At 35.4% G+C, this 25,961-nt stretch overlaps 1 protein-coding gene across 1 annotated transcript in view; it reads right to left on the bottom strand.

Annotated features, from left to right (window-relative positions):
• The window catches only part of LOC137396306 (sodium/glucose cotransporter 4-like), a 73,260-nt gene that overhangs the window by 9,553 nt on the left and 37,746 nt on the right, over positions 1–25,961 (bottom strand). The window contains exons 10-14 of the mRNA XM_068082522.1: positions 20,915–21,050; positions 19,516–19,632; positions 8,689–8,830; positions 7,857–8,019; positions 4,853–5,071 (exon numbers count right to left, since the gene is read on the bottom strand). Coding sequence (XP_067938623.1) covers positions 4,853–5,071; positions 7,857–8,019; positions 8,689–8,830; positions 19,516–19,632; positions 20,915–21,050 — 777 coding nt within the window. The remainder of the gene's footprint in view (positions 1–4,852; positions 5,072–7,856; positions 8,020–8,688; positions 8,831–19,515; positions 19,633–20,914; positions 21,051–25,961) is intronic.

The raw sequence follows: 25,961 nt of genomic DNA, 5'->3' as shown, positions 1-25,961 counted from the left end.
ATTATTTCCATTTCCATAATTCATTTCCATATTATTTCCATTTCCATAAAAGTTCCATAATTCATTTCCATATTAATTCCATTTCCATAATTCATTTCCATATTATTTCCATTTCCATAGCATTTCCATAATTCATTTCCATATTATTTCCATTTTCATACCATTTCCATACTTGTAAAATAAAATTTCCATATCCATTTCCCTAAAATTATGGAAATATTTATGTTTATGGAAATGAAAAAGTAAACATTTCCATAATATGTTTAGCAATCCCTGGTAGGTATTGAATTTCTTTAAATAATAAGCATATATTAGAGTAATAAACTATAATCATCATTTCTTTAATATGAGCATTAATAACTATCTCAACTGGAATTCATGATCCTTGTTTAACCCTTCTCATAGCTGATGTTATTGATCTAGTCAATCACTACGACTGACTAGCACAAAAAAGAGGCGTGGCCTAAACGCTCCTTGTTGGCACCGGAAACGCTCGTGCAGTTATCACTCTAGGGGGAGATAACTCTATGGGTACGCCTTCACTACGCACTTGTCTAAACCAAGTCAATAATACACCATCCAAATCATCGTGCGACGTTGAACGATCTCTTAGCCTTGATGAATTTTGGTCACATAACGATCTTATTCTTTCTTTTTGTTTAATCCATGTTGACACCGTACTTTTTGGAAGATTTTCTCTTTTTGATAATGCTGATAGCTTTTGTCCTGCTTCGATTTCCTCGAGTACTTTAAGTTTGTCAGAAGGTTTCCACGTATGCCATCGTAAAGTGGATGTCTGTTGTAGCGGACGCCAAGCCACGAGCCTATTTGTGACATCTTATCTTTATGTATCCGCATATAATCACTGTTACAATATGTATTTTGCATGCTGTGTCTATCTTTATTAAATTTTTATCGCTAATACCTTCTAACGTTTATAGCTTGGCCGTAACTAAGCAAACGTCTTAGCGACCCTATTAATCATTTTTATACGATTTCTTTTTCGGTTCCATTATACGGTACGGGGGAAAATTATATGTACACTATACGCGTATAAAAAGCGCTTTCGTTAAGAAAGCAGAGTAGTCTCAGCTCCGCGACTAGTGGAAACTCCTTCGAAATAAATTGAACGGAAACCACGTTTGTGAATTCGGCAAAAAACTGTTCGAGTTAACGGTGCCGAGGTCGAGTTATATAGAGCCATTTATCATTGCGTGGGAACGGACCAAGCAAATCCATTCGAGTTAACCATGTGTTCGATATATCCGAGGGCGAGTTATCCATGTTTCACTGTATATTGAAGGTTTATATAAGTATGTTTAAGGCTTGTATAAGTAACCTGTATTGGTTTGTACTGAAAAAAAAATTTAATAAAATTGAGAGAATACTGTGGTGGACGCCGGGCCATGACGTTGCATTTCTCATTTATTGTATGCGTTGTCCTTTTTATTATATTGTTGTTTTAATCGTTATGCTATCACTTATCGTTGTTGTCTTTTTTGTATGTGTTGTCTTTTTATTATATCGTTGTTTCACTTGTTATGCTATCACTTATCGTCCCTTATATTGTTGTCATACAACGCACTAGCGATCCTATTTATTCACCTGTTTAGCCGGTGTTCTTACAGTTTGCCGTTAGCCGGAACGGTTGATATTATTGTATATAAAGGAGCGCGCTCACTTAGTTGAGCAGATGAGATAGCCGTACGCTCCTCGGCTAGTGAAATTTCCTTTGGTAATAAAAAGCTGAATGAAATTACACGCACTCTCTTCTCTTTATTTATTAGTCTAGATCGTGCCAAGTAAAGGCCGGCAAATTCGTACAATTCCTTTACAATACGTACAGTAAAAAAAAGTTCTTTGCGCACTGCAGATACGTTCACGAACTTATGCACTGCAACGAACTGGGCAGAGGAAAGTGGATGCTGAGTGGTGTTTCCGAGTAGTGCCTCTTTCTGCCGCTAACACGTCGGTAATACGGTAGCTAATAGCGTCGGACATACGCACAGACCTGTTCGTATGTACCGTTGTTCGTAACTCGAATGTTCGTAAGTAGGGGACCTTCTGTATACGTAGTGCTTTGCTCAGGTATACATACGGGCGTGTATTTAAACATGATACTTCACAGCCATTGGCTGACTGATCGTCAAATCGAAACCTAAACCTACTGAAAGAAAGTTATAAAAACTCAGTTGCCTTAAAATAATATTTCATTGTTCAAAATAATAAAAATCTCCGAAATAAAACATTCTTAAATTTTTTTTAAAAAGTCATACAACATACGTTAGCACCGGCATAGTAAAATAGATTTGCATAAAAGTCAAGGACACAAGCTCCTGTTTGTTGCACTTTCAAGGTTCTTGCAAGGTTGACCTCGCATTAGCATTTTGCAATGTACCTTTACCCCAATGTCACAAGGATTTTTTGTGAAAATAGCCATAGACACTTTCTATGCAGTAGATGCCCCGGAAATGTAAATAATTCGCTCCGAAAACATTTGTGTTTTAAGGACTTTACGTTACACGAAGTTTAAAATTATGGAAATAGCTTAATCTGTTTCAAGATCTTCCTAAACTCACCTCTTGACCCTTCTAAATGAACAAAACTAAACTTAACTTTTTACTTTAATCTAACAACTGTGCAATAACTGGTATTATCGGTTTATATACCCTAGGACACTTATATTTTGCTAGTATTTAGTTTCGTGAGTAACATACAGAGTAAAATTTCGCTGCAACTTAATTTCGCAGCTCTGATGAGTGTGAAAATATAGTGATGTGAAAATAAATGCAGTGGAACAAACATCATTAGATTCCTCAGGTCTAGTTGACTGGTACGAAATATTTTTCAATTTGGGACTACCGTACTTTTCGGACTATAAACCGCACCTCTATATAAGCTGCATCTGCTTTATTTTCCAAAAAACGATAATAAAACAATACATAAGCCGCACCTTTGTATAGGCCGCAGAACTCAGGACGGTGCTTTTTGACGTGGCAGCAACTTTGCCGTTTAAAACGGAACAGTGCAGAACGGCACAGTTTCGTATTATCCGACGCTTTTTAACTTAGTGTCTAACGGGACAGTACCGTGAGGCATTGTTTCATATTTTCTTTCACCGCTAGAGCACACTAATTGGAGATTACCGTTAGTGAAAGAAAAAGCCACAGATTAGCCACACCCTTATATAAGCTGCATGGCTCAAATCATCAGAAAAAAGTAGCAGCTAAAAGTGGTGACATTGATAAACAATAGACTTCGGCATAAATGACGTTTGGACCGCCTATTGTTAAACCGAAAACAGTCATGTTTTGAGCTTGTTACTGGTGGCAAGTGATTTAATTACTCTTCATTCCTTTGGTGTTGTGAAATAAAAAGTGACAGAAAGGATAATATAACTGAAATAATGAAAAGCGGTGTTGATTTTTGTGTCAAGTAATACTAAAATGCAATATCATAAATTAAATGTTTGATCATGCTTGCTGATTAATCCACATATTATTATTATATATTATGTTATCATATTATTGATTATCTGTAGTAACAGTGATGTCAGACTTTTTGCCCTACAGCCCATGATATCGGGTCGTTTGTTGTTATGATGACAAATGACATTGAAATTGACAACGCCCTGTGATTGGATGCCGAAGTCTATTGTTTATAAATTTCACCGCTAAAAGTCCGAAAAGTACGGTAGTTTGTATTTGTGAACCGCAGGTAGAAATGTGTAGGCGAGATCAATAATGCAATTTGATTGCTTGCTGCCATTTGTTTCCTGGACAATCAATGACTTCAAGGTCCCTGCTGTCGTGACTGATGTGGTACCAATATTAGATCTCAAGTATTTATAGCACGCGGTGCCGCGGTGGCCACGGCTCCGGGTTGTTATTGCTTTTGGTTGGTAATAAAATTCATTACCACAATAATTATTATTCAATTTTATGACTTTCCCTACCAGACTATCATCCTCATCAGTTACAAATTCAATGACTAAACTAATATCATCATCTTCCTCATTTATCTTATTTTTATCTTATTATCCTTATTTTTCCAAAAAAAGTTATTATCTTAATTTGTTTTGCCATGCTACTCAGTCGGTGTATTAGCTATAATGAGTTTAGCAAAAATTGCCCAATGAGCCAACCACACACGAAATTGCCTGCATTTCTAATATGACGATTTTATTGTGAATATCAATAAACAAAGCCATTTAATTTCGCGGTTTTGCTCGTTCGTTATGATAGTTTAGTTTCGTTCATGAAATTTTCGCGAGAGGATGTTGCCGCGAAAATGCGAAAGTTAGATGCCGCGAATACATAAGTGCCCTAGGGTAAACAACTTTTCCCTTCTTCTTAACATTTTCACTTGCTTTAGAGTTCATGATTACGGTAGTTTTACATTAAGTTAAAAATAGAGTAAACTTTCAATGTCAATTTAAATCTTTTTTTAAACTTTATTTTTCACAGTAAGGTCTACGCTACAAAAAAAATATTGCACATGCCTAAACTTAATTACAAATTATAAAAATACAATAGACACCGCTATAGGTCATTTTCTTTCTTAAATGCGGCAAGAACAAAAACAATATTTTTAAAGCTAACAAATGGACTCCAATTCGCCAACTTGCCCTTATTAGAACTTGCACTGACTTTATGCTTTACGTTACATGGAATTTCTTGAAAAAAAAAAACTTTATATAAATTTTTTAAATTAAGTAAAATTCACATAAAAGGAGGTTTATGATATAGGAGCCTCTACTGTAGAACCAAAACTTACAACGTGCAAACTAACTGACTACCTTGAGTATGTCAAAAAATTCCAAGCGTACTACTAAAAGGTGCCTATAACTCACGTGGCAAGGATCAATCGGTTTAGTGAGCATGCTTATCACGACTGTAACCGCGACAACAATGACAAACAGAATGATGCCAAAGTGTAGATAGTGCACTTGGGAGATGAGCGCGTGTCTGGTATCCTCCTCACCGCACGGTGGAGCTGGGCCATAGCTGAACTCCCAGATGAATCGTATCATACCGACAACGAGACCCACCATGAGGCCCCAGAATGCACCCTGCAATAATGATCAGAACTTACCATTGCCATCGTTTAGCCAAGCATTGCCTAGTTTAATTGTCCTTCTAGAGCTTCTGCTTCTTAAATTTGTCGGACATATTGAACCTTAAGACTGATGAGGGCAATCACACACCCTCTTGTTTAGAATGAAATAAAAAGGCTTGATTATTTTTTGTAGTTGCAAAGATTGTTCCGGAAAGATTAACAGAGACTCTCGAAGCCGAAGCAAATAAATTGAATGTAAAACAAGCATGAAAAGATCACTGTGGGCTGCAGCAGAATTTTTCAACACAGTTGACTTACTTTGTTATTGTTTACTAAATACAGTGAAACTCGGATAACTCAAACTTCAAGGGACCGAGCAAAAGTGTTCGAATTATCAGAGTGTTCAAGTTATCAGAGCACTGTCACAAGTCCATGTATTTACTTATTTATTAGTAGATACATGAACATATACAAACTATAATATAAATCAAAAGCACAAATGGCTTGTTTCAAATTAAATGCTTCTAATGTAAAGTTTAAAACGTTTTTATCAAAAAGTATAGAGATTTTTCTATCACTTGAGATTGGTTTGTTGTTTGAGGTGATGTTATTGCCAGGACGTTTTTTAGATTGACATTGGCAAAACTTGATCGTTGCTGAAATGCTCAAAGAAAAGACATCTTTTTCTTTTGAGCGTTTTACCCACGATCAATTTTGCCGATCTTTCTTGAAGTTTATGGAAAGATTACCTTACTTTACCTGGGATTCGTTAAGAGCAACACTCCGAGGCAGTTCAATTAAAAGTTTTACGAGGTTTTACGGTATATTGTATATCACTCACGCTTTTTGAATGGATACTTATTGAATATACACACGTATTTTGTGTTTAGGTCAAACGATGAATAGTTTTTTTTAGCTAAGATAACGTATACGTTTGATTACAACATTTTTAAGACGTTTTAAACATTCAACATTCCGACGTTAATTCAACACGGAATCAACGTCGGAAAACTAACCATCACGGGTTAGCCGGGTCACACACTCAAGGATTTTCGCCACGCAAATACAAAACAAAAACAACATGCTGTTTTTGTTTTGTATGTGCGTGGCGAAAATCCTTGCGCCCGTGGCCGGGCCAGTCCGTGCTATTCATCGTATAGCAGTATAAATCAAATTTCACTAAACCTTTAGAACAATCGTTGACAAAAAATTTTTGCCGATGGAGGTAATAACGACGCTTATGAATTACGAAAAGTTGAGGTTTACCTCTATGGCTTGGAATAAAGTGATTTTCTAAAGCGATAGCAACCGTTTCGGTAGCCGTTGGGCAGAAAACAGTTCGTTATAACAGTGTTGAATTCGAGTTATATAGAGCCATTTATCATTGCGTGGGAACGGACCAAGCAAATCCAGTCGAGTTAACCATGTGTTCGCTATATCCGAGGGCGAGTTATCCATGTTTCACTGTATTTATTGGAATAAATCCGTATGAAATGTTTAAAGTCATTATGTATTGCAAACCATAAATCCACACGAATTAATTATTTCTTTCAAGTTGGTTCGCTATCATTTTAAGCTGCTTTGAAATGGCTTTGCTCCGTAGCCATAATATGTCATTATAATCAATTTACCCTAAAACAGCGCTTTCCTATTTGGTTTCATAGCTGAACCCCCTACCATTGAGGAGGGCAATCTCGCACCCCCTTGTTTAAAATTAAACAAAAACGTCTCAAAACATAATAAAAAACGGACATATTCAGAATATATGAAAGCATTATTTTATTAGAAGGTCATCCTAAAAAAAGTCTACTGTTTTCACACAGCAGCAACAAATAAAAAACTTTTTATCATCTCATCATAAACAACTTCTACCATTATCAAACCCTATAGACTTCTTTATGGTAGTCTTTTAGAGGTTTATTTGTTTGCTTTCGAAATAGGAACGACTGAAATTTGAAAAATGTATAAACTGGAATAGCTTGCGCGGCATTTGCAAGTCCCGTGTTCATCTTTAGCAAGCATTAAACATTAGATAAGAATTTGCGAGTAATAAAACTCGCTTGACTCGCAGGTCTTCGCCTTTTCCATCTTGAGGATGAGGGGCACCTGTGGCACCCTCGTCATGGAGACATAGTTATTGGGCTATTGGAGACATAGTTATTGGGCAATAGCTAGTAAGCGTGCACTCTAGTAAATCCTTACAGATGTCTCACCTACAAGCTGCCTTGTTACATGGATATTCTCACATTTGTGTAGCTTAGGATACGCCCTGCGCGTTATCATGACTCAGCGCTTTAGGTAAGACCACATCTTCTGCGTCATAAACTTCTTCAAATATGGATTAGTATTGCCTTTTCTTTTGAACTATTGCACCATTACTAATATGATGTTGGCCAATGTGACACCGATTAATGAAATGGTGGAAGTAATAGCCTTTTGATATCAACAGATAGCATAATGGGGGGAAAGTTATTGCGAAGTTTCACAGTTGGTTGAAACTCCGGGAACCTAAACTTGAAACAAAAGAATTTTTAAGTTACTCTGAACATGCTTTTCATCTCTCCATCTTTTTCTGTCTTATTTTACACTTCTCTTCCAACTTCCCCTTATTCTCTCTCCTCACTATTTCTCCCTCATTTTCTTTTTACATTTGAACAAGCAATGGCTAAGCGCATGAGCAGAGTTGTTTTCTCTTACACACTTTTGACATTGAGTCATCCACCGAGTCAAAGATATCACAAAGCAGGAACTGAAAAGTTCCAAGTTTTACCGTATGCCAACTATTGTATTAAGGCTACCTGTTCATTAATTCTCTTCCATGAAACTGCCAGCACATAGACAGCGCAAACAGGTGGTGCCAAAAAGGATGTGATGCCTTGAATGTAGTGGAACAACTCCGATATGCTCTGAATTATAGGAATCCAGGCAATGCTGATCGCCACCACAACCAGGACAAAAACTCTACAATAACAACTGATTTAGAATGGTAATAGTACTTAGAGCAATAATACACTATATGATGCTGAAACACACTATATGTGAAATAAGACTCGGCAATGAACTCTTCACAAAGCACAATGGAAGCGGAACATGCAGGTAAAATATTTTATCCTTGACATTGATACTCAACTTTTTTTTGACACACACGATATATAATATAATTTTCGGTATAAGATTTTAATAATTATATTTTAAAACTACGTAAATTCAGAACTGCGACACAATATTTTTAACTGTATTGATAACTCCAACCACTTTTTTCAGTGAATTTGGTTCGGAAGTCATTTCACACGTAGTCACTGAGGACAAACCAGCCAATCACAATCAATCAATCACAATCAGCCAATCACAATCAGCCAATCACAATCAGCCAATCACAATCAATCAATCAAGGTCGACCAATCCACATGAATATACTAAAGTAGGCTGCTAGAGCCAGCCGCAGTTTCAATGCCTGCAGAGTCAGCAACGAATTCAGTCAACGTGTCTCCGGCGTTCCCGCCTTATTATGTTTAACCTTTTAACTATTATGTTTGACTTACAGATAGCAGCCAAAGCGCCCTCTCACATAGCATCTCATCGTATTTCAAACTCTGTCAACATTGCAGCAACCAGCAACCTATCACCTACCTGCCAACTATCATCAGCTCCATATCTGAGGCGTCCTTCCGGATCCTTCTCCAGATATCCATAGTAAAGATGGTTGAGCTGCTGTTGAATATGGAGGTGAGAGACGACATTAAAGCTGACATCATGACGGCCAACATAAGACCTGTGAAAAAAATTGAGTAGTGAGTTGATTTATTTTTAGTATATGTCTTTATTAACTACATTTTAAAGCAATGTTTATTCTAAAATGTATTACATATATTACATAATTACATATATTGTTTTATACTTAGTTTTCATTATAAAGTGAACTACATTTTTTCAGTGAAATTCAGATTTAATTTTAAGGCATTTAGCTAGCCAATCATGATAAAGAAGCAGGCGTAAACATCAAGCATTGCTAATACCCACAGCAGCCTCATCCATACCAGCAGACTCTCTCTATAATTTACCAGTTGTCTTAAGTCTGACAAAATCACTCATCATAGAGCTAAATGCATAGAGCTAAATACATAGAGCTCACAGTGCATCATGAACGACCTAACCAGTTCCTAGTCTTTTCATAACCTCGACTCAACCACTCTCCATCTTTTCATATTACTCTTTTCTTTCAGGAGTCAACAACTCTCACAAGAGTAACTTAATGTTCCCAATCTCTCCTACTTGAAGACTCCATAAACATCTATAACCCTCCACAATAAACAGAAGGGAAGTAAGTAGCAAAACTTTTCAGAAAATGCCTCAACTAATGGATACCGGTAGCCTGGCAGTGTGAGATCACCCGGTGTAATAACTCCATACACAATTATTCCATAAAGCGACAAAGTGGTTGATTGACTCAGATGGTGGATGGTGGAGTGTTCGTCTACCAATTCGAATTTAGCAGGTTCAAATCCTGTCGAAGGTAGTCGTTGTTGCTAACCTCCAAGGGAGGTTTCGGAAAAATGGATGAATTAACACAGCTTTCGTTATTGCAAATATTGCAAGCTTTGACCAAATAGTCCTTTGTTTTTCAGCTCACAAAGAACACTTTTGAGGAAGGAGTTGATTAGTGGTTATGAAATCCCTACTCTATAACAAAGCAAATCTGGATGCAATGACTATCAAAAGTCTTTAAGATTACGATTAGACTGTCGAAAATTGAACATTTCGTCTTGTAAGCAGTTGTGCAACTAAACCAACCTCACCCCTCCCACTGCTAATCTAACCACCTCATTATGCAAGCTACTAGATAATCCTCACAACTTCAAAATCTTTCTAATTGAACCATAAAATATCTCAATTCAGTTTGTATCTCATTCAATTAAAAAGCAGTAGAACTGTAGAGAAAAAGATAGAGATTGACTTATTGAACTTTTGATAAAGCAACCCATTTTCACACTATTAGTTGGAGTTGTTTGCTCTCTGTATTTTAAAACCTTTATTATGATAAGAGCTGCATTTGTCTGTTCGAAGCTACGCTTAGAGGTTAGGAAAAAACATAGCTTTCAGTATGATTCAAACTCTCAACCTTCAGCATGGTCAACCAACACCACCCGCTCCAATCAGCCATATTTTGGAATAATTGTGCAGTTGCTTATTACACCTGATGATCTATTATGGCTCACCGGACTGCCAGAGTACTAGTTTGTAATAATAGTGACGATTGGTTGACTGGTTCGAGTGAACTTGGTGACCATAAGATGACCTTAATAATATTATATCTAATTATTTTATCGACCAGCTTAGAGGTCTGTAGAAGCAAAGAGGTGATGAATATGCCTTCATCTTGGACTCACAGCTTGCTCGACATTGCCTATAGGGAAGCTTTTAAAATAAAATAGAATTTTGAGCAACTAATGGACTCTACCTATAAAATAATTTATAACATTTTCTGTTTTTCAAAGGTGGAAGTGAAAAGGTTGAGATTAACAATTTAATCAAAGTAAAAAATTTTAAAGTATAAGACACTATGTTATTGTAAAGATAATGTAGTCCGAGTAAAAGCCAGATACAATGCATATCTTTACCTACGCACTCCATTGCTTGGGCTATAGCTCTACCAGCTTTTCTCTAAAGTGGAGCAACAATAAAAACCTTTTTGCAGTGGATAACTATTCATGTAGTTTTCCAGATCTTGTTTCTATAATTCATTATTTTGATGCCGGGATGAAGTTTTCAGCCTACGGATTAAATTAAACAAACTACATTATTTCATTATAGTAACATTTTATTCAATGCGTGACGCCTTTAACATATGAAGCAGATCCTGTTACAGATTATATTTACAGAGTACAGAGGTTTGACTGTAGACTAGTGTGTTAAACTAAACCATGGCAATCATCAGGATACCTTTAAAACCTAAAACTCAACTAAATATCTAAAATGTAAAACTTTCATGACAACTATTAAAAAGATTTTTCCAGATATTCAAAATTACAACGTTGTTTCGTATGTCAAAAATTCTTATGCAAGGAGGCTTGACTGTAATGTAGGTTGAATTATCACAAATTCTCAAGTTTTCACTTCTACAGAAGTTGTGTAAAATAATTGGACCTCTTTGTAGGAAAACAAGAATTCTCATTTACAACATTTTTGCTAATTGGAAATTTAGTCAACCATAAATTATATATTACATAATATTATAATATAATATTATATAATAATATTATATAAATAATATATAATATAATATTAATTAATTATATATTGCTTATAATAGATATTGCACCATCGAATGTAACAAAGGCAGAGCAATGTAACAAAGGCAGAGCTGAAGTGAAAACTCTCTTCAAATGCAGCTATCATATGAAACGGCAAGGGATCTTTTCCGTCTGTACGTGATGGAGAATATATATATACTGTACATACGTGGGTGTGAGAAATAAACTGGAACCTTCGGTGAAAAACAAAAATTCTCATTTACAACATTGTTACTGTTTGTTGAATTCAGTCAATAGTCATAAATTATATATTACCTTAATCCTCATTTTATCCTGATTTTAAATATGTAAACCAAACAGCTGCAAACCCAAATCCGCTTTCATTGACTTCAAATCTTATATTTGTGTATTAAATTACTTAAATTAAGCAAATAAAAACAACTTCACAGCTGTTTGGTTTATATGTTCAAAATTGGGACAAAATGAGGATTAATTTACTATATAATTTATGACTATCGACTAAATTCACAACTAGTAACAATGTTGGAAACAACCCTTTAGTTTTCCAACAAAGGAGTCTAGTTTGTTTCACACAATGTCAGTTTAGTTTGTCCAGCTGACTAGACTCTCCATTCTAACATTAGTTCTGTCAAATGAATTATATCGCAGGAAGACCCTAGACTGTTAAACGGGTCATATCCTGAAGATTAGAGAGAGAATCCACTAACACATCTCGGATTAGTTGCCCCAACGCTTATTTAATAGTCCTCTTCGTAGCGCTTGACCAACTCCGCAGGATTGGCTGAGTGATAACAATCGTGTAAATGTAAGCTCAGACGTCCGCTTAACACCTTTTTAGTCAGGCTGTTATGCAGGAAATGGGGCGATACGCACGAAGATCATACATGTATGAGAAAAGCTGCCCACGATTGACTCCACTTTCATCCGCTGACTCATATAATGTGTCATTTTTATATATCACTATTGGGAATCGTCTCCTCATGTCAAATGTGTTGTAAGGTCGAGGAAAGTGCCAGACAAAATCATTCAAAAAATCCATTTTATTTTCGTTATAAATAAAATGTATAAAAAGGTTTAAAATAATGTTTTAGCAGTGTTATGAAAGGATTGAGTTATTTTCAAATTATTTTCACAGCCTTTAAAATAAGTGCCTGACAAATTCACCTTACTACAAACAGGAGACCGTAATCAGGTTGGATACCTGACTAGTTATACTATGTTAACCTTGAGCTTTGAGAATGCCTTAAACTTCATAAAGTAATAATTATTTCATAGATTGATTTGCTTCATTTGGCTAGTCGTTTACCCATTCAATTGCGCTGATTATGAAATTTTATACATAAGCAGACATTACAAACTTGTTTTTAAACAGACAGTGTGATTATTTCTAGTGCAGTGGCAATGTGATATATCGCAGTGCTGTTTTCATATTTAAACAAGTTTATAAAAGCTGAACTAAAGTTTAAACTTTGCTGACTTTTAAACTATTGTAATAACGATATAATATTACTCAATAGTCATAGATAGACAGCGACAGCGATGAATCAATTGTGACACGCAATAAACTTGAGTTTATTAACCATTGCTACTAAAATAATTAGGATTTATGTAATGAGTGTAGGAGTTGTCTTCCTGACAAATTATATGAGCAGACATAAATATATTAAAGCACATAAATTACATAATTTATTTTATATATTTCAATACATCAGAGCCTTGGCTTTTGAATGAGCCATTGTTTCACATGGTGAGACAGACATTGGTTGGTGTTTATAGGATTTCCCCAGAGCTCTACAGCATAAATGTTCAATGGTATAGGCTCGAAAATTGTGATGTCACAATTTTCATATTCGTTGTTGTGTGCTCTTACTGCTTATTTTATTGCTTACTGCTTATATTTAGCAACTACGATAATGACGCTAATGACAGGCGAAGGGAGGACAACTCCAGAGAACCAATGAAGATGACAAAGGAATCAGTTTCATTAGCTCTCCATGTACAGATATTTCTCTGATAAATGACTCAGATTCCAAGCACCATACTATGTTTTCCCGATGATATTATGCACTAGCCCTCTCTTTTTATTGTGATGTTGAGGGGCACGACTGAGACTAATTAATTTCAAGAAATTGCGTGATCTCGCGAAAGTGCGATTGACATATAGTTCTAGGGCCAGACAACTGCAGGTCACAATTTAATCGATGTGATTTCATGACCTTTATCAACGACAGTATATTTATTGAAGCATAATTAACCCAGAACATGTGTTTGTACTGGTCGAGCATTAGCACGATCCCCGGGCGTTGTTGATTATCTAGAATCCTAGTTTATTATTAGCGTTCTCTGGGTTTAAGAGCACCGATTGTCACAGAAAAGCGCAGCCTAAATGGCAGTGAAAGGGATCGACGATTTAAGGCTAAATGATAACTATGACATCACAATGTGGGAACCACAAGTGAGTGTTTTTTATTGCAGGACATACTTTTGACACCCTGTTTTTCATAGTTCTATTATTCTTTGTGTGTTAAATATAGGCTCATTCGAAAGCAAAGACTCTGATGTGTTGAACAATATAATAAAAAGATTATATAATTTATGTGCTTCAAGCATAGTTCTACAAAAGCCTCAAATAAATACAATAATATTAAAATAGAAAATATAGTAAACTAAATTGTACAATAACATTAAAATGAACAACATAATAAAATACAATGATACTAAAACGCATGACACAATAATAATAAAATAGATGATGCAACAATATTAAAATAAATGATACAATCAAGGTTATGACCACTACAGAAAAATCATAAATACGCATTGATAAGTACATGATCATGATGCACAGATGTAAAATACATTACAGCTACTATAATTTTTGCCTGGATATCTATGTAGTTGCATTAGCAATGCAGTAGCAGCAGTAAGCGTGTCACAGCCGTGCATTATACAGTATAAGTATTATCTAAGTTATAACTATTATTAAGTACATGTATATTCAGTACAGCTATTTTCAGTTATTTTATTATTTTGAATGCACGGTAAGCAGTATTACCTACTGCCCAACGTGTAGCGCTGGATGCAATGGGAGGGTTGCTATAGTGTGCATTTGACAGTGCTAGGTGCTGTAGGAACCTTGGCATTACACTGCATACACGCACAACTTGTATCATTAAAACTCATCACAGAATCAAGTATTGAGTTGACTTGGTTGCAACCATAACACAATCCTTCGTTTTTTTGTGACGTCATTTTATCGTTGCCGGCCATCTTTATAGACAATTTTATCGTTAAAAACATGAAGCTTTGGCAATTAATTTTTGAAAATGATGCTTCTGTTTGCAATTTTTCTATTATAGTATTAAAACAACACCAAAAAGTACTATTAAATAAATAAAAAACGATCATTTTCTACAAATATGGCGACTTTTTCGTGAACGAGCGCATATGCAAACGATTTGATGACGCCAAAAAATAATGGATTACAAGATGTGAATGCTGCTCAAACTAGAGTTGAGCGGGCAAACAAATTGATCAACAATAATAAAATAAATTATAAAATAGTAATAAAATAAAAGGAGCAACGATAATATGATAAATGATGCAATAATAATGACATAAAGGATATATTAACAATGCGCCGCTCCAAGCATTAAACTAGCTAGACAAGCAATAATGACAATAAGCTGACATGACCAACGATTATAAATTATTCCTCGAGGAAATCTTCCTGATTAAAATATATATAAGTTTGTATAGCAGCTCAATAACAATGCGAGTTTACTGCTGGCCTGGTATGTGATACAGCTGCAGCTTCTAATCTCTCATCATGCCCATCAAAAGTTTAGGAGTGCCCCGCATACCAAGATGAAGTATATAGGGATGTGATGGCGTATGTACTTGCAAATACTCAGGCCTTAAACTCGAGCGAAAGACCTTGTAGGAGGATACAAAACACATCACTAGTGCGTGTATTTCAAATTGCTTGCATACGATTGGTCTGTTCAATACTGGCAAACTTTTCCAGGTCAATACAAAAACACTACATACTGCTTTTTAACATTAAATACACATTTTCAGTTCAATAGATGAGATGTTGTATTTTACTATAACTTTGCATAAGAGATTTTTATTTAAATCTGCAAATCACTAAAATCAACCTGTGAAATGCAAAGGATTGCATAAAACTAAAAACAGAAAACAAGAGATGCGACGGCGAATTAAACTGAACACCTTCGTTGGAAAACTAAAATTCTCATTTACAACATTGTCACTCACTATGCATTTATGTGATATATATATATATATATTTGAAAAATTATTGCGAAAAAAAGTAAACTTTTAGTATTAGCGCAAATACTAAAAGTTTACTTTTTTCGCAATAATTTTTCAAATATTTCATACTCCACTAATTATCTTTTAGGTTTTTAGTGTAGAGTTCTCTTTTTATATGCTTTTGCACTTGCTTTTAGTTAATATATATATATATATATATACATATATATATGGTATAAATTATAAACGTGTATTAAACTAGCAGAATGCCTGGCATTGCACGGATATTAAAAATCAGCTAATGTAGTTGCCTACCACTTGCCATTAGCTTGTCACATTGCTAATGGCTGATTTGAGTACGCTAGTACTAATAAGCTTACCAAGTACTACTAGTAAACTCCTACTAATATGAGCCCTGAGAGCAAGCTTTAGTCACATTGCATTGCGTAACGTGACTCATACCTGCTCAAAATTCAATGCATCTCGCGTAGCCTAATTGGTAAGATATTTGCCTGGTGAACGGAAGGTTCTGAGATCACATTCAGAATAAAACGGATTTTGTATTGCAATATTTTAATAGCTATAGCTGGACAAACCCAAGTACACACATACGCATGAATTTTGAAATTCATATTTACGGATTAATCTTCGTTTTATTTAAAATTTAAATATGTAAACCAAACAGCTGTAAAATTATGTTCTTAAATAGTTATGTAGGTTGAATTCTGAACATTTCATTTTTAATGGTTGAAGAAAACAATTTGAACAGATTTGATCACATCACATACATTTTTATTTGCCTATTTCAAGTCATATACATGTATATGACTTAAAGAAAAGAAAAGCATAATTTTACAGCTGTTCGGCTTACATAATTAAAATGAGGACAAATGAGGATTAATTTAATATATAATTTATGGATATTGACATATTCATAATGAGTAAAAAAATTGTAAATTAGAATTTGTTTTTAATACTAAAATAATAATCCCACGACCAAACAAGAGTGAAACGATTGATTGGGAGAATTATGATAAATGCACATGAGCACACAACTCCCGAAAATTTATCCGTTAACGGCCGTCACCAAACCCTTGCAACGAAATCCTATCAACAAATTTAACTATTTGTCAGTAAAGTCGTTTAAGTATAATAATGATACAAAACGCATATAAACCTATTTAAATATGTTACCAAGCCTTTGAAAGGTTACCGCAAATTCCTAAAACTAACCCATCTGATCGGATTATACATAAATAGACAGATTTATTAGGACGAAAATCGTCACAAAACGCTTGAAGAGCTTCGTTTAATAAAAGTTAAAACCGGAAATTGAAACGCCGAGCGACAGAGAATAGAACGATAAAGTCTTGTCACAAATCGCCACAAAACGCTTGAACAGCTTGGTTTATTAATAGTTTCGACTGACCTACGAAAGGCCAATAAAGCCGTGCGACAGATAGTAGAACTATTTACTGTGTACTGTTTGAGGCGTTGACCGATTTACAGGTACGAAAATGTGGTACACAGTTTATCACGTTTTTGTCATAATAAAGTAATAGTTTTTAAGTTCTTAAAGTTTTCAGTTTACTTCACACACCACTGTAAGTATTTTATATGATATTATATATAATTATAATTATATACATTATAATATATAATACATTATACAGTGCACCCTCGAGATACGATTACCCTGATATACGATTTTTTCACCTTACGAAGTCAAACATTGTGATATCTTCACCTCGATATACGAATTTTATTTCACGATAAGAATTTGAGAAAAGTTTCGCCCGAGTTAAAATTTGGCTGTCGGTGTGCTCATAACACACTTCGAAATAAAAAAGACACCGAAATATAGTTTGCCGAAAACATTCTTAGAACGTTTAGAAGAGACACGATGATCGACTTCTCTCATATCCGCGTGGAAAATTTCGTGTAAAATGCACAAGCGAGAGCAAATATTCATTTGTAGCGTTATTATAGCTTTTACTATAAACTTTTAAGTCAGCATACGTATATAACTACAAGTATCTACATTTAATTCGTTATCTATGGAATCTGAGACCGATACAAACGTTACAAAACGAAGGAAAATTGATTTCTATGTCAACAAGGTTGGATGTCGTAAATAAGAAGATGGGACCCGTATTATCAACATTGTCAAGGAATATGATCGCAACCAATCAGCATTTGCAATTATTATTAAAACAAGAACTCCATTAAAGCAAGCACAAGAAAGAGCTTCCGACTGAAGATTTGAATGAGCTAGGTCATGCACGCGATCAGCATTCAAAAAGGAGCAACCATTTAGTAAAGGCGAGGATGTAGAAGATACAGAAAACCCCACATTCGCAGAAATATTTTAAGTGTTTAATTTACTGATGTGGACTGGTACATTAAAACAATGCATGTATAATATATATTATTTATCTCTTATGTGGCATGTTTTTCATATTTTATTCATTTTATTTGTTTCCTTTTGATTTTATGTTGTATTCTCTTGTTTAACCATGTCTTTGCATATGGGCTTGTTATCTTCTACGTGAATACAGTTCATCGTAAGTATGTATGTAACTCATATAACTAGCTACTCAGGATAGTTGACGCATCCACATTACTTTCTGAAACTTGCTAAAGCCCTGTCCCCCTAGGGTATAAATACGTACAAACTTTGTATGTATGGTTACATTGATTCTTGTGCACATTTCATACAAGACAAACTACTGTACCACATTCTCTGGATCCTTTTACAAGCGCTAGCTAGCAATTTTCTGCATTGCACCATCAAATTTTTCGTAGAAAAGGTAGAAGAGTTGGACAGGAATGGACAACTTCTTTTAGCCTGCTAAAAAATTCCAATTCATTACGTTTTAAATTTATTTTCAAGTGTACAGCACCATAATTAGCATTGATACGCTTTTGCCTCATCTCTGCTTTACTCGCTACATGTACCAGCTAAAGCCACGTTACTCCAAAGGTATGTACGTCCTGTATAGAAAATAAAATTTTATTTTTCTTTTCGGTAGCCATTAAATGGTCAAGTGTGCGAGGGGCCGCTTTCTATAACTGCATCGCTCGGCCTTATTGATTTAGGTTGAAAAAGGTTTCAACCAGATGGCTAAAGTTTATAGTGAAAGTGAAGATAGGAACTGCTGAAGGATAAAATTTCGTGATAAAGAGTTGATACATACTAAAACTTATTTTAAGTGTAGGCTTAGCAAGCTAAACTTACTTGAAGTGAATTCAAAGTTTGTTATGCGTACCTTTTGAAGGCAAGAACTCCTTACCGTACGTACTGCATTTGGTACACACATTATAATTTTGCGTTTTATTGCGGATCATAACCATTAAAATACACTAAATACAATACAGTTACTGTAGGTAACTATAATTACTAAAGTTAACATACTATTTTGTTGCTAATTGTCAATATGTTAACATTTTTATAAAAAAAATTGACGATTTTTACCAGGGGGGTGTTTGCATTGTTTAATTACAATGGTCTATATACCCCGATATACGAATTTTTCACCATACGATGCCAACCCTGGAACGAATTAACATCGTATCTCGAGGGTGCACTGTATATAATTATTTACATATTATATTCACACGGCTCCAACCATAAGTAAAACGTGATACTTCAGTAAAAGTCTGCCAACCCTTTTGGTAGTGTGTATAACAATACCAGCTAGGGTTTTTGTCTTATGCTTTTATATATTGTACTACAACACTACCAGAAATAGACTAGGAACTACAACACTACCAGAAATAGACTAGGAACTACAACACTACCAGAAATAGACTAGGAACTACAACACTACCAGAAATAGACTAGGGACTACAACATTACCAGAAATAGACTACGAACTACAACATTACCAGAAATAGACTAGGGACTTACCGCGAGCTCCGTTAGGCATGAGTTTGACAACAAGAAGAGGGTAGGCTATGTTTGTGCAGCCGGCTACATTCCCACAGATCTCTTTACAGGTATCTGGATCAGCGCAAGCTACCAACTCTGGAGAGAACAAACAAGAGAATTTAGGTGTCAAAAAAGCAGTAGAAAGTTGTAATATAAAATCAATAACATGATAATAACAGTATAATGATATAAAACAGTAATATTATAATAGTAATACTATTGCTTGCTGTCCTTGGAATAATACTCTTCTTAAAGACTATTTAAAATCCTGCTCAGCTTGAACAAGAGAATAATGGAGATCTGTTTCGGCCGAAATCTTTGCTTACAACAGCCTTTCTATATACCCCAATACACTTTTTATACATCTATTTTACACAAATCTGTCTCTTTGTTATTCTGATTTCATGTAGGTAATAGCATGCTGCTTCTTTCATAAAAATATTCAGCTTTTTCTGATTACCCACAATCCTTCCTGGCTTCCTGAAAAATCCTATCCGGAGTTTTTTTGGCAGTTTTACAGACCTCCCACCTGGCTTACACCTTATCCTTCCCGGCCTTTATGTTTTGAGCATATTTCTCTGCTATGTATAATATTGCATTTCCATCGTCCATTTCCAAAGTGAAACGCAACAACGTAAACATGCTTAACTCATATGCAACCATCGTGAGTATTACTAGTGGTTTTTAATCATTGCTAGGCAACCAGTGTGAGTTACCTTTAAACTTTACCCATTCTAAGTATTGTTATTTTTAAGTTATGAAAAAAATTTTGATTGGTTATGAAAAATAACATCTGGTTAATCGGAAAAAATTAAAAATTTATTTCTTCAGCTATGGTTATAATCAAAATACTAAACTTATGTTGGCAGAAAACAAAACCGAAAAACATCATGTCGACTTCAAACTTGATTGGTTGCGATGAATTTTTTGTTGACTGGAAGTGAATATGCAGAGTCAGATGAGGTAAGACAGTGAAGGAATGCATAAATTGAATTAAAAAAAAACTTTTCATTTTCCAAAGTTATTCTTAACATTTAATTCTATCAATTTGAATAGTTAAGTTCTAATAAAAGATGCACTTTCGAGTGGGTGAGTCACATGTATCTAGAGTAAATTGTATAAAAATTTGTCGATTGCGAATGAGTTATGACTGATTGGAGTAAACCTGCCTTCTTTAGGAAAAAATAAAAAGCATACAGCATCAGAGTTTTAAAAAAGAAGCCCAGGTATCTGGCTAAAAACTGATTTGTTATAATGGGGAGTCCTTCAATAATAACCACATAGAAATATAAAAGAGCAAGAATATGCTAATATTAATAACAACACTATCTCTCCATAACACTAGTGAGCGTATAATGCCAACTGGGTTAAAACTCACCTGGATAGAGTAGTCGAGAGATCATGCCTGGTATGACCATGATAAAAAGAGGTAAAATCTTGAGGCACCCGGCGAAGACTGTCCCGGCCTTTGCATGCACCAGGTTTTTTGCTGCCAGAGCTCTTTGCACAATCACCTATGACAACAAGAATATTTACTATAATAAGAGCAGTGACCGTCTGTCCAAAGCCCAGCTAAGAGTGTTGAGGAAAAAAAATTGCCTCACACGGTAGTCGAACCCAGGGTATCAGATTTAAAGGCAAACATGCTACCACTACACCACTTTATGGGATAATTCTCCATACTGTTACAGCATAGCGCCATGACCAGAGCCACAGCGATCGATCTCCTGGCTGCCACGCTCACAGAGCCAAGCCTTCCGGGTACAGGAGAAGACTCGGTCAACTTTGAGAACACTCGGACAATCGAGAAGACCGTAATAGAAAACCGAACGCAAAAAAAAGGTAGGACCTTAAAAAGAAAGAAAAGATATAAAAGGAGCGTGAATCGAATGCTAAGGTAGAGTTGTATGGGCAAACTCTCTGCATGTTAGCATGCGATCTATTGCCAATCTTACCGGTATACTGATGTATATTTATTTATTTAAATACAGTCAAACTCGGATAACTCGCTCTCGGATAGCTCGAACACATGGTTAACTCGAACGAATTTGTTTGGTCCGTTCCCACGCAATGATAAATTACTTTATAGATAACTCGACCTTAACATCATGAACTCGAACAGTTTTTTGCCAAACGGCTACCGAGACGGTTTTTATCGCTTTAGAATATCACTTTATTCCAAGCCATAGAGATAAACATAAACTTTTAGTAGTTCTTAGGTGTCATTATTACCATCATCGGCAAAATATTTTCATTAACAATTTTTCTAAAGGTTTGTGAAAAACCAAATTTTATCAAACATCTGCTCGAAAGCAAGGAAAAGCGAGGTAACCTTCTAATGAACTTAAAATAAAATCGGCAAAATTGATCTTGGATAAAACGCTCAGAAAAAAAATGTCTTTCTTTCTGAGCGTTTTAACGGCGATCAAGTTTCGCCAATTTTAATCTAAAAACGTCCTGGCGGTCCCATCCCCTAAAACAACAAACAAATCTCAAGTGATAGAAAAATATCTATACCTTTTGAAAAAAAATTTCAAAACTTTACATTAGAAGCGTTTTAATTTGCAACAAGTGATCTATGCTTGTGATTTATATATAGTATGTATGTGTACATGTATTTACTAATAAATACATGGACTTGTGACAGTGCTCTGATAACTTGAACTCTCTGATAACTCGAACACTTTCGCTCAGTCTCGTGAAGTTTGAGTTATCCGAGTTTCACTGCATATATTTCATTGGAGTTTACACTGGGTGTTACTGCTTGACTGTCTTGTGGAGTGAAGGAGACTCGACAGTTTCCTTTACAATATACTGATGACTCATGACAATCTCTCACAGTGCACATGACTGGAATGCATACTAGTAATGATAATACAGAAGTTGTATGGTTTAACTAGGTCAACACAATGTAGATCAAACTTTGCCTTCATCTAAAGGCTGGCTCACAGGCTGGTATCGCCGTATCTCGGAGTTGATTCCACAATACTTCGGTGATTGTCGATGATAACCGTGTTTACACTATCACAAACCCATCCGCATTTGCATCAGGAAGTACTCCGTGATGTAGTGTTTTCATTTATCTTTTTAAATTTTCACGAAGAGACCTCTTTGTTTTCACGCGCTGGAATCGAATACTAGTACCTCAGCAACGGTAATAAACGGAAATAAATGTATCACGCTACCGGCAACAGCAAATTACCATCGTTGAAATGGTTCACATTTGAAGGACGGTTGAGGATCGGTGAAATGTTGGGAAAGTTTGACAGCTGCAAACTTTCCCGATGTCTCCGAGTTGCTTCATCGATGCAATCGGTTTACGGTTCACATAATTGACGATGAACGCCGAAAGGAAAACGCGGACCTACGGCGATATAGTTTAAACCAGGCTTTAGTCTAATGCTATATAGACAGAGCTAGTAGAGAATACATGAAGTTGTCTGCTCATTTTCCTTAAAGTGATTTTAATGTTTTGACAACTACCAGCATTTTTGATTGGCCTACGTATCCAAAATGTACATAATTGACTCAGCAGAAAAAATAAACTCTTTACATACGATAAAAGGTTGTTGTGCTAATAAACCAAACATCAACAAAATAACAAGAGAGATTTTCAAACAATTGCCAACCAATAATTTTATAAAACTAAAGTCTACCAGACAAAGGCAGCCCATCGTGTTTGCTTATGAGTATAGTCTATCCAGCAAATTTTTAAATAGCGCTACTAAATATCTAGCATGCAAAAGATGCCCAAGACATACGAGATTCCCTACACTTGAGGTCACATATGAAAAGAATTGCTTACGCCTTAGGGCACATATTTAAGAAACAACTTACGCCTATGGTCACATGGGGGGGAAATGACCTTGACTCAAGGTCACATGTGTAAGAGATGACCTGCACTTGAGTTCACATGTGTAAGAAATGACCTATACTCCAGGTCATAAGTATAAGAGATGACCTTCACCCAAGGTCAGGTTTGTTAAAAAAGAGCTACAGTGCACCCTCGAGATACGATGTTAATCCGTTCCACGGCTAGCATCGTATGGCGAAAAAATCGTATGTCCGGGTATAGAAACCATTGTAGTTATACAATGGAAAAATGCAAGGTAAAAATCGTCCAAATTTTTATAAAAATGCGATACATATTGAAAATTAGTAACAAAATAGTATGTTAATTTAGGTTTTAGTATGTATTTTGAATTAATTTACTGAATTTCAACTTATTATCACGAAATTTTATCCTTCATAAGTTTCTATCTTCACTTTCATTATAAAATTTAGCGTGTCTGGTTGAAACCTTTTTCAACCAGAGTTCAATACGAAAGGCCGAGCGATGCAGTTATCGAAAGCGGCCTCGCACACACCTGACCATTTAATGGCTACCGAAAAGAAAAATGAAATTTTATTTACTATTATACAGGACGTACATACCTTCGGAGTAACGTGACTTGAGCTGGTACATGTTGCGAATAAAGCAGAGAGGAGGTAAAAACGTATCAATGTTAATTATGTTGCTGTACACTTGAAGGTTAATTTAATACGTAATGAAATGGAATTTTTAGCAGGCGAAAGAAAGTTGTCTAGTCCTGTCCAATTTTTCTTCTGATTTAAAAGAAAAAATGCTGGTGCAATGCAGAAAACTGCTAGCTAGCTAACGCTTGTAGAAGGATCCAAAAAAGGTGTTACTGTAGTTTTTCTTGTATGAAACGTGCACAAGAATCAATGCAACCATACGTACAAAGTTTGTACGTATTTATACACTAGAGGACAAGGCTCTAACAAGTTTCAGAAAGTAATGTGAATGCATCAACTATCTTGAGTAGCTAGTTCTATGAGTTACATACATACGATGAATTGTATTCACATAGGAGATAACAAGCCCATCTGCAAAAACATGGTTAAACAAGAAAATAAAACAAAATCAAAAGGAAACAAATAAAATGAATAAAATATGAAAACGTGCCACACGAGATAAATAATATATATTATACATGTATTGTTTTAATGTACTATTCTACATCAGTAAATTAAACACTTGAAACATTTCTGCCAATGTGGGGGTTTTCTGTATCTTCTATCTCCTCGACCTTATTAATTGGTTGCTCCTTTTGAATGCCGATCGCGTGCATGGCCTTCTAACTCCTTCAAATCTTCAGTCGTAAGCTTCTTCTTGTGCTTGCTTTAATGGAGTTCTTTTTTAATAATAATTGCAAATGCTAATTGGTTGCAATCATATTCCTTGGCAATGTTTATAATACGGATGCCTTCTTCTTATTTACGACATCCAACTTCGTTGACATAGAAATCATTTTGCCTTCGTTTTGTATCAGTCTCAGATTCCATAGCTAACGAATTAAGTGTAGATACTCGTAGTTATATACGTATGCTGACTAAAAGTTTATAGTAAAAGATATTATAACGCTACAAATGAATATTTCCTCTGCCTTGAGTATTTTACACGAAATTTTCCACGCGGAATTCTGACATAGAGAAATCGATCATCGTGTCTCTTCTAAATGTTCGGAAAATGTTTTCGGCGTACTATGTTTCGGTGTCTTTTTTTATTTCGACGTGCGTTATGAGCACACAACCGCCAAATTTTAACTTGGGCGAAACTTTTCTTACAATCGTATGGTGAAATAAAATTCGTATAGCGAGGTGAAGATCTCACAATGTTTGACTTCGTAAGGTGAAAAAATCGTATATCAGGGTAATCGTATCTCGAGGGTACACTGTACAACTAAAGTCAAATGTGTAAGAAATGACCTACAACTAAGATCACATGTGTAACAGTTGACCTACATCTAAGGCGAAACGTGTAAGAGATGACCTACACTCAATGTTATGTGTTACATCTCTTACACATGTGACCTACAACTAAGGTCACATGTGTAAAAGATGACTTACAGGAAGGGCGTGTGTCACTTCACTTTCGGCCTATAAATTAGGACTGTTGAACTAAGATATTTCCTACGTGAATCACCAAAGCTTCTCGAGGGAATATAACTCCCAAGTACTAGACACCATATCAGCCTTTGGTCAAACTCAACATTTCAAGTTGTTTGCTATACACATAAAGCATTTCACAAGACCAAACTGGGTAATTAGTAATGACTTTTACCAGGAGTTTAGAAAAACAAACATGTGAATACGTTAGTGGATTGACATAAATAAAGTACAGCGTATTCTTGTAGCAGTATCTGCTCCAACATATGATGGTTCAGACTAGTGCTGGGCACGAGTAGTAATACTCGTTGAACTCGCGGGTTTATCTTCTCTCGAGTATCGAGTAATAAAGATTTCGGGTATTTCGGTCCTTCGGGTTCGGGTTTTGACTTTCAAGTTCGAGTTTTGGTACACGGATCCGTCGGGTAGTGTTAACAAAAACTTGGTCTATTGTACCCTGCGCTCTTAGTCTGGGA

Source organism: Watersipora subatra, chromosome 5, assembly GCF_963576615.1.
Source record: "Watersipora subatra chromosome 5, tzWatSuba1.1, whole genome shotgun sequence".
Taxonomy (NCBI): domain Eukaryota; kingdom Metazoa; phylum Bryozoa; class Gymnolaemata; order Cheilostomatida; family Watersiporidae; genus Watersipora; species Watersipora subatra.
The sequence above is the reverse complement of the archived record's forward strand: the minus strand, read 5'-3'. Positions and strand labels throughout refer to the sequence as shown.